The following is a 10,914-nucleotide window of genomic DNA, read 5'->3' as shown; positions in this document are numbered from 1 at the left end:
TTTGGGTCTAACATAATAATAATAATAATAATAACTAGATTATTGCAATCAAGTAAAATTTAGACATATTGTGATTACTATTATGATTTTGGAATACGCCTTGAAATAAATGGAAAAAATCATTGACTTAATGATTCCAACAATGATTGACAATGAATACTTTTCAAACAACAAATTGCCATTGTGATGTAAATATAATATTACTCATAACATAGTAAATAGATAATGCCCGATTTATGTAAAATAATTTGTATAAATAACTAATTTTGTTTTACACTAAAAATATCCATTTGTGTGGAAAATATTTGATTCAATACAGTTATTTATCCTAACCATACATACTGGGTCACGATTTGACGAACGATATTGCGAAAATTTAAGAACGATTAAATGGTATTCGTGTGTTTTTCTTTATAATGAATTACTTTTGTTGATTGGAAATATTTTATTAAACACATATTCTAATATTATTATTTATTAAAAATTAAAAGAGAATTATTTACAAAATAGATTTGAGATAAATATTAATTATTATTAATGAATATAATATGATAGAATAGAATCAAGAATTGAAATATTGTTTTTGTAAAAATGTGTTATACCAGTGAGTATATTTTGTGTTTGATATTTTTCTAAGTAATATTACTTAATTAATTTGTAAACTTTTATATAAAAATTGATTAATTTTTAATGTTGACTTATTATTAGTAGGTACATTTAGTTTCAAATTCTGTGACCAAACCAAAAATTATAGTTGTTGTCTTATAATTTAAACAATTAAAAAATGTAATATAACAACGATAGTCGTTGTTATATTATTTGTTTTATTTTTTTATTTTTGCTGATCTATTCTCTCTATTATAAATTATGACTGGGTTAAACAGATAAAACTATTAAATATCACTAGATTTTAACATTGTTACTATTTTGATTCAGTAGCCCATTCAAATTAATTGTCCTTCTAAATGCAATTGTTTCGTTCGAGCAAATTTCATTCGTTCCAGTCGGAATAATAAAAACTTATTGGAAATTTAATCAATACTATATCGATGATTGACCGGATCAAAACACAATTTCTTCAAATAAATTATCTTTTATAATATTTTGATTTAAACATTTCCGATAAATTATTAATAATAAATAATTATCATAATTATAATTTAGAATACTTTTTAACTATATTACTATATACTCTTATACAAAACAGTCCATATTTTTTTTAGACGACAACGAAAACGAAGGTCTGTGTAACAATAATAATAACTAATTTTAGGAGAAAAATATGTTAACGTTTTTAGAGATGACATGGCGTGTAGTGTGAAGAATGGCAAATGTGTACAAGATTTCGTAAATATGATACGATTAAAAAAATAATATACTATAAATATTATAAATACACGCGTACACGATTTAGTACTATTATAGTTAAGAACATATAATAAATTGATATTATTATGTGTATCTTATGATGTAGTCATAAATTTTGTTCTGAGTGTAAAAATTTAGTTGTAAAATCCAATATTATATAAACTATCCAAATCCTCTCCACGGTTAAAAACCTCACATTTAAAATGTATACAGTTAAATGCAATTCTTATATTATTGTCTATTACAATAACATTTGAAAATTTTGAAGACAGTTTATGTGATACGGTTATCATTTATCAGTCGTTGGCTATACAGAGAATATCGTCACAACTTATGCATTTAAAAATATTTATACGTATCAACTCTTCTTGAAAATATAATTTAAAGTAGGAAAAACAAAATTTGGAATTAAACGCGAATTGGTTTAAATAGAACCTCCCCTTTACGTTGTTCTTCAAAGTTGAACGCCACTAAATACATTTAGGCTGGTTGACTGAAAGTCGATACATAAACTGATATTTTATGAAAAAAATAATTCAAGTACATATTATACACAATCACATGACGATAATAAATCATGATCAATGCTAATTAACATATGTATTATGTAATATTTACAGTTTGATCGGATATCGATTAACGATTTGATCATCTCGCGGTTTTTACCATCCGTTTTTGGTTTTTTAAAATAACGGGTATCAGAATATCAAATTCATGTATTGGAACTTTGATGGTTTTATCGGTTTCAATTTGATTATTAGTAGAAATGAAACATCGGAATCGGTCATAATGAATCATAAATTTCATTTAAACTATAGTATCGATTTTTAACGGTTACAATATACTATATACATGAATCAAAAAAAAAAAAAAAAAAAAAAAAAAAAAAAAAAAAAAAAAAACAACCAAACAAACTTTGATACGGACATAGTTTTAATTACTTTAAAAATATAATTATAATATCTATTTGAACAAGGATCCCGGTTTCAGTTTCAGGTTCCAATTTTCAACCCTCACGCAAATATCGTCGAAAGTAGGTAACGGCCTATTCCTTTCCTACACTACACGTCAAGTCTACACTACAGCTATATAGGACGACAGAAGATTCAATAAAAAACCAAAAACACAAAATTGAAAAAATGACGTTTATCACAGAATTCGGCAATATTTGCTTTTGTTTTTCACGGGCGTGGCCGACATCGACGGCGTTTGGGTAGGATGCTTGCTACTGTAGCCCGGCGTGGACACCGGTGACGTGAACACCGGCAACGACGTTGAACTGATCATGTTATGTTGATCAGTGGTAGTCGCGGAGTCGGACGGTTTCACAGAGTCGGAAGTCATGGAGGCGGGCACACTGCTGCTAGCCGTGCTATTGTACAGTGACCTGCTGACTCGGTTCCGGAACGACCGGCTGGACGTGGGCTTTTTTCGGAAACTGGAGAATTTGGCACCGTTCCGGTGTAACACCGAGGAAGTGTCCAGGTTGAGGTCGAGGTTCTGCGAGCGGCGTGGCAACAACAAAAACAATAAAAACGGTTTCGATGAGTTTGGGCGTACTGCCGTCTACTACGACGCCACAATGATGATAATATTGTCATAATATGCTCATAGTCATTCACTAAGCATGATCAACCCCATTTTTTCCATTTAACAATAAATTTATTCAATTTTTTTTTCAATAGTACTTAAGATCATATTTTAAATTCAAAAGGATTTTTTCCAGTGATGGAACAAACTTCTATTTTTGAAATGAGAATACTCCTTTATTTTTATTGTAGATTATCTACAGGAAATTTTTTTTAATGTTGATATACCTAATGCAGAATTAGAATGATAATTTTTCCAGTTATTAAAATGTTTATACTACGTATAAAAATTCTTAAAAATAGTAAGTAAGTGTATATAGTATTGGATCTAGTATTTATTTATTAAAAAAAAAAAAAATTATAAATATTGATTAATAAATACTATTTATTAAAACTTTAAATTCACCATAACTTCGTTATATTTCAAAACTGTTATCATGGATCTATTATCCTTACTACCTACACAAAATTAAATAATTCGAAAACTACATTTATATTTTGTTACGTAAAAAAAAATGTTAAGATAAATTTCCCACTAAATAATGTACAGTAGAAAAAGGAGTTACACGAGAAACAGAAGTTTATACACCACAGGGTATTAGGAACTCCTTTAGCAGGAAGTACTAAAAAATCTAAATAATATGAAAATAAAATTTTTAGCATATTTAAAAATTCCAAAAATTTGATTTTGAATAACTGCATTATTGAAGTAGAAAAATATGGTGAGTATGCTTAGTGAATCACTCTGTTTCACAGTGGCAGTGGTGGTGCAGTAAATATGTACCTGAATTAGTATAAATAGTTACGAGTGATAATATATACACAGTATTTATTATAGAAATATGGTACCTATTTAAAATATTTTAATAAACAAAAAAATATTCAACACAAATTGAGGCGTATTCGAGTTAGTTAATATTATTATAGTAGTTATATCAACGACCCGTATAAAATTAAAATTTTAACAAGATTTAATTCAATACAAAATTTGAATCAGATTTATTTAAATATTATTTATTAAAAGTTACTTATTACAAGACGTAGTCTTTCACGTATATATCATCATAAATTATTGAATAAAATTATAGAATAATATAGACACCAACAATTATTTAGACTATTGAAAGGAACTAATTGTATTAATAAGAAACCATTTGATGTTCACTATACCAAAAAGGAAACGTCGGGTATGCGATACTGTTTTATGTGATAACATTTTAATTTTTAACATTTGATTTTTGGACTATGAGCATGTGATGTATCCTACACCCATTAACTATTCAGTCTTACAAATGCGTATTGTTGTAATTTACATTAAGTCCATTCTGTTTGGTCAATTTCAATTTGATAATCAAGTTATTATGGTCGTTTAAAAATTATAAAAATCCGAAAACCACAATGACTAATCACTGCTAATGTTCGTTCTTAGTGTTTTGTATGATAATATGCAAACAATGAAAACTACCCGAACTAAATTTATTCTGATGAACGTAAAAACATGTTTGTAAGACGAATACAAAAAATATAGTAAGTATCTTTTAAATTAGGGAACGTTTGGTGTCCGTTAGCAAAAGCAATTACATAACGTGTTGTTAAGTGTAACCTGAATGTCTAATCGTTAATCATATTTTTTTCGAATACGCCACAAGACATAATATATTTTAATGACATAAACAGTAGTGAGTATTATCGAAGTAGGTACAGATAAAGATAATGTGTAACGTGAGATGGCCAATCTTATTCAGCGTTAAAATAATAAAGTTTTCTAAATAATGTGTGGTTAGAAAATGTAACAATTGAGTGAAATTCAAAACCAAGAGAAGATATATATTATAATATTATCATACGATAAAATTATATTCTAAAGAAGTATTGACTAAAGGAAAGTTTCGATTCTAAATTAATATATTGGAAATTGCTTATTTACTTATGTGAATATAAAACTATATTTATACATTGATTATACAATTTAAGCCTACATTATAGTATAATAAAATTACGACAATCGTATTTCACAGAAACAAGTTTATATAACAACAAACAAAACAAATAATAATATTATTATCATCTGGTATGATTTTATATGCCACATAAGTCCATACTTGAACGATATGAAAAATTAATAAAAACTTCAATGTCAGTGAAAATGAAAACGTGTTTTATGTCAAAGTGTATAACTAGTTGCCTATAACTTAGCATTTAAGGCTCATTTAAAAATAAAATAATTCAAATTTTATGAAATAGTTTCAGAAAATTTTTTATTAAAATCAAATTATGGACATTTGGAGTATATATTAATACTTAATAAGATCATATTTTGAGTATTATTTTCATGAAAATTTGTTAGTTTTAAGTGCTATAAAGTTAATTAAATATAAATAAAAAAATATTTACTTTCTGTAAGATAAATAATTTGATAAAAATAACTTTTAAAATACTTTGCTATATACAGGAAATTTAAAACGTGTACATATTAATTGGTGCTAAAACTAATTATATAGTGCATAATTTGCTGCTTAACCATAGTTGAAATTAAATATTCAGACAAACCAATTCTAATCACAACAGTAGATCTCTCAATTTTCATTTGAATATTCTTAGTTCCGATTTTTATTTTATTCAAATTTGAACACGATTCTTCAATTCTTGAAAATAGATTCTTCCATGGTATATGATACAAATTATTAAACATAAATTCTTGTAATAATCTAATTTAACGGATGTTACATTAATACATTAATATATTATACTATAAATATACTACTTAACATTAAAATATACATCGAATTTAAATTTTTAACAAATAAATAATAATAATTTCATATGTTATAAATATTTTAGCTTTCTAATTTATGAATTTAGAAGAACGACAATTTTTTTTATAAATAATGCTATTATTGCCTACCTATGTTTAAAGTTAATTAAAAAAAAAAAATATAAATATATACTTTACTTGAATACCTTTAAGTAACTCTAACAATAAATAATATATTTAAGTCAATTTACATTCTTAAGCCAACTTAATTAAATATATTAAAGGAAATTCGTTCTATTTTTTAAAGATATATTTTAAATATATTATGCATCTTCTATAAAATATTGCAATTTGTATACAAAAATAAGACAAATTATTTAATATAAATTGAACAAATGTCTAATATAAATTATCATAATATAATAAAAATAAAAATGTATTATCATAAATTATTTATGATTAATTATACTAAGTTAATAATTATTATATATTTTTTACATGTTTTACACTATAACAATTTATGTAATAAACTTAGGGCAATAACTAACCAATACTTCTGATAGAATTTCGAAACTTCCCTTATTAATAATATGAACAGAAATTCGAGGAAAAAAAATTATAGGTACCTTAATTAGGTATGTTTACCATGTTTCTTACTAACTTTTGTATTGCTTTTCTTCGTGGAATTTTGTGTAGTATTCAGTGTAGTAACTGTGAACTCTATGTCTTTCGTGCTTTTGTGAGCTACAAATATATAATCCAGTTAATACAGTGATCTAAACAATCTTAAATAACTTACTAAAAAATTCTTCAACAGGAATTTCAATTTTATCGTGGTCAATCCACGTCAAGCCCATTTCGACTTTTTCTGCTAAATCTTTCCAGTGTTTTCGATTTTCTAGTGTACCTTCGTACAATGGCGTGATCCACGGAAAAGTGTCACATAGAACCTACAAAAAATGAAATGATTTATTATTTAAAATAATAATATCAAACTTGTTATAAACAACAATATTACTTTATACAGTGGCAAACAAATGACATCGATGAATTCAACTTGCATCTGAGGAAGTTCATCTTTTTTTTCTCTATCCATCATAGCCTGTCCAAGATAGTCGAGTTAAATATTTTTTTTTTATTTTATATTTTATTCAATAATAATTAAGTTTACCATCGGTTGTTGATTAAGTTGTAATTTTTCCAAATCGCCTTGGTCAAAAAATTCATCAGCCACGAGCTTAGCCATTTTGTGTTGAACTTCCCAAGGTTTGGCAATTGCACTAACATCGCATGCAGTCATTAAAATACCACACAACACTAAAAAATAATAATAATATTATAGGCGTTTCGGTCATACATCGTAAATTCCGTAGGCACCTACGCATATGACACAATTTGATTAAATAACAAAAATAAAAAAATAAAATTGAAAATCTGCGCATAATAATAAACGAAAAATTCCAATTTTGAATGTTGCTAGATAATTCATTAATATGCTGGTATAAAAATTAAATAATAATAAAAATTATATTTGAAAAATCCACTCACAAGCTTTTTTCTCCTCGCTTTGCCAATCGAATTCACCATTTTCAACGACCTCCATAAATCTGTTTTTCTTTTTAAAATACATGGCCAAATCTGTCGATAGAATTGAGTTTTCTACTAGTTTCATAACACAACGATAATCTTCCGGTGACAAAGCTTGAAATATATTATTGCCATCGCTGTTTAAGATCATTACACATTGATCAAAGTGATGGTGTTCCATTGTACTGGTCGTATAAAGAATTGCTAACGGTGATTCAGTTTTCGTCTGAAAAGCATTGTTCGTGCCTCGGTGATCGAGATCGTGACATAAACACGCCACTAGCAATCCCAAAATCTAAACATTTAATCAAATCAAAAGCATGATTATACAGTTTGTTAACGAAAAAAAAGTACATATTTTCTATAGGTATCCTCTAATGAAAAACATGGTTATTTTATCTGACTCATCTAATCCCTTCATCTAGCCTTCTCCTTGATTACTTGAATCTTACAGCATATAACTTCTTATTTCAAAAAAGATATATTAAAAATACTAAGCACAATGAATATTCACCACTATTCCCAATTAATACTATGAACGACCTAAACTACAGAGAGAGAGGAGTTAAACAATCAGTGAAATCAATTACAATTTACAACAGATATGTTGGAGAGAATATGTGATTAATTTGATTATCGATTAAATTTTGTGCGTGTAAATAAAAGAAGCCACACACTCACACAAGTAGCAATAACTAAATATAGTAAAGTATTATTTTATTTAATTACCTATAAATAATCACTCTAAATGTTTACAACTAAAAACTTAGAATATACAATTATTTGAAAACATACAGATGATAAAATTAGAAACGAAAATTCTCTTTAATAAATTATTAACATTATTTGTATTTACTTCTACTAATCATGGAACTAAAATATACAGTGGACAAGTCATTCCAGCCAAATAAATTAACTACCTGTTATTATACTTTTTATTTATTTACTAATAAATAACGGTAGATAAGATTTATTTTTCTACCACAGTCTATTGGCGGTATATTACAATAAATTATATTTCATGTTTTACTATAAACGGTAAATGCTTACTTCCAAGTCGCTCATGAACCTTTCCATTTTTCCGGTTTTTAACATAGCAAACATAGTCTGTGCCACGTTTAACGCATGTCTCCAGTTGTGATATTTTACAGGTCGGTAATTTTTCCTCACACTCAACACCCATTTACAAAGGACCTGAAAATAGAATATAGGTACCTAATACAAATGTCAAAACATTAAGTAATACCTATGTTTAGTTAACGGCAATTATTTGTCAAATAAAGTTTTGGAATAAAATATTTTTTGTTTCATTAATACTAAACAGAATCATTATCCAATAATATATTATTTCGAGTATAACGAATTAATATAATATCATCAATATAATACTGTTGAGTGTTCTGACTAGTGGATTAATACCATACTATAATGTACTGTACGAACATGATATGGAATTTGAAATTGTTGCACTAGATTGCACTGCAGGAACATACGGATTGTTGCTTTACACGTATCGTCGTCTGACAAATCAAAGTCTATGAATTTAAAACTGAAATAAAAAGTAATTTAATATTAATAATAACAGTCTTTCGATAAGAGGGATAATTTTAAATTAAAATGTTTTAATCAAATATTATGTATATTTAAGTATTTATACTACTCATTCGCTATTCAAATTAAATAATTATGAATACAATATGTCCTATTCTATACTTGTTAGAGACAGAGTTAAAATATTAAAACATATTAATTTACTTGTATAATGTTTACTAGTTTATTTAACTTATAGTTTTATTTTGTATTTTGAATATTTAAAAAAATTCTATACAATGAAACTGTTTCTAAGTTGAAAATTGTATGTATATTTATATAATGTTATATATTACGTTAGCGGCAATGCGTATAATATTAATATTTTATGAAATGTCTAGGAACTCTATATAATACCAACTACCTACAGCCGGAAATCTATAAAATTGTTTAAATTACCTAAGCATTATATAAAATACCAAACAATGTTTAAGAATAGGTAATGTATTAAATCCATATTATCAGTTAATATAATATGATTAAAAGTGTATTGTATTTTTTTCTTATAAGTGCCTACGTTCTACATAGATTTTTGTATTTTCTAAAATAATATAATAGTAATACTAATTAATAACTGTGTACTACCCATACAATTTACAAATTAATTTTTTTTTTGTTTCAATTTTATGCATTATGTTCCGTTATATTAAATTAGTACTTAATAATAAATATTTTTTGTATTCTAATAAAAGGAAATTGATTTTTTTTTAGATTTTTCTTATTGATTTCTCTATTTTACAGATTGCCAATTTGTTGTTTGTCATTTTATGAAATACCTAGTAATTATACAAAATATTTAAGAAATTTATGTAAAAAAAATATATTATACACTCTTTATTAATCACTAGGTGTTATATAGAATTCCTATTATTCCTACAATATAAAATATTGTTAATTCAAAGTTGTTCACAGAAGTATGAATTATAATAAACATCGTTCAGAGAAATTTAATTGGTACTCAAGTATTATCATTAAAAATAATAAAAAAGTTTTGCTAAACATAGCAGACAACAATACTCAATTAAAATTAATTTATTATTATTGAATTTAAATTTGAATTATGTTATATTAATTTATTGTTACTTTTACTTACAATAAATAAAATTATATTAAATTTATTATTAATATCTGTATAAAATTTCAAAACATTAATTGAACTATAGCAATAATTAGTATGTCGTATAATACATGTACAGTAAAACCTCTCTATAACGGAATCGTTTGGGACCAATATTTTTTCCGTTATAAAGAGTTTTCCGTCATAGAGAGGTAGAAAATTATATATTATTTACACCGGGACTATTGACATTTTCCGTTATAAGGAGGATTCCGTTTAATAGAGGATCCGTTATAGAGAGGTTTTACTGTATTTACAAACAGATTAATCATTATTAATAATTAAAAGAAAAAAAACATAGTAGTTACTCTACCGTATAGTAGATTGAGTATAATTGAGTAGGTGGCTGTTGTGAATATTTTAAATTGAATTCAATAATAAGCTATTGTAGGTATACAATAAAAAATAAATCTGAGAAAAGATCATCTGTCACCTCATAATTTTAAATTCAAATTCTTATAAAAAATTAACATTGCTTTACGCTGAACTTTTTTTAATAATATTTTAGGTAAATTTACGAGAAACCTTGTATTCAATTTTGAAACCTTGGTAATAAAAATTAAAAATTTAATGAATATAAAATAGTTCATAAATCTTTGTGATTTTGATAAATATAGTTAAAATTGACATTCTTATGCATAAAAAAAAAACAGGTTTATATTTTTGATTAATGTACCTAAGAAATGGTTGTAAGAAATCTTGTTATACAATTTCAAGCTTTTTATTCACTTACAAATAGTGCATCATGTATAAGTTGAAAACAACTAAAAAATTCAAAAACTTCGAATCTCAAAAGAGTCAAGATATTTTTTAATTTTTGTATGTCTAGAAATTACTTGCATACATGTTTTATGAAAATTCCAAGTGTCTACGATTATTAGAATATTTAAATTAGAACAAAATAACCA

The 10,914-nt window shown here is 25.6% G+C and overlaps 1 protein-coding gene across 2 annotated transcripts in view; it reads right to left on the bottom strand.

The window, feature by feature from the left end:
- Window positions 1-2,251: 2,251 nt before the first annotated feature.
- The window catches only part of LOC112597487 (cGMP-specific 3',5'-cyclic phosphodiesterase), a gene marked incomplete at its 5' end in the record, with an annotated part of 88,170 nt that continues 79,507 nt past the window's right edge, over window positions 2,252-10,914 (bottom strand). Inside the window, 8 exon segments of one of the 2 annotated variants that reach the window (XM_025343559.1) lie at window positions 2,252-2,868; window positions 6,374-6,456; window positions 6,512-6,662; window positions 6,731-6,814; window positions 6,884-7,029; window positions 7,261-7,594; window positions 8,350-8,493; window positions 8,743-8,848. In XM_025343559.1, the coding sequence (XP_025199344.1) occupies window positions 2,518-2,868; window positions 6,374-6,456; window positions 6,512-6,662; window positions 6,731-6,814; window positions 6,884-7,029; window positions 7,261-7,594; window positions 8,350-8,493; window positions 8,743-8,848 (1,399 nt within the window). In that variant the 3' untranslated portion in view covers window positions 2,252-2,517. 2 annotated transcript variants of the gene reach the window in all.

The sequence above is a fragment of the Melanaphis sacchari genome, unplaced genomic scaffold (assembly GCF_002803265.2).
Source record: "Melanaphis sacchari strain LSU unplaced genomic scaffold, SCAv2.0 Contig41_pilon_pilon, whole genome shotgun sequence".
Taxonomy (NCBI): domain Eukaryota; kingdom Metazoa; phylum Arthropoda; class Insecta; order Hemiptera; family Aphididae; genus Melanaphis; species Melanaphis sacchari.
This window is presented reverse-complemented; position numbering and strand designations above follow the sequence as displayed.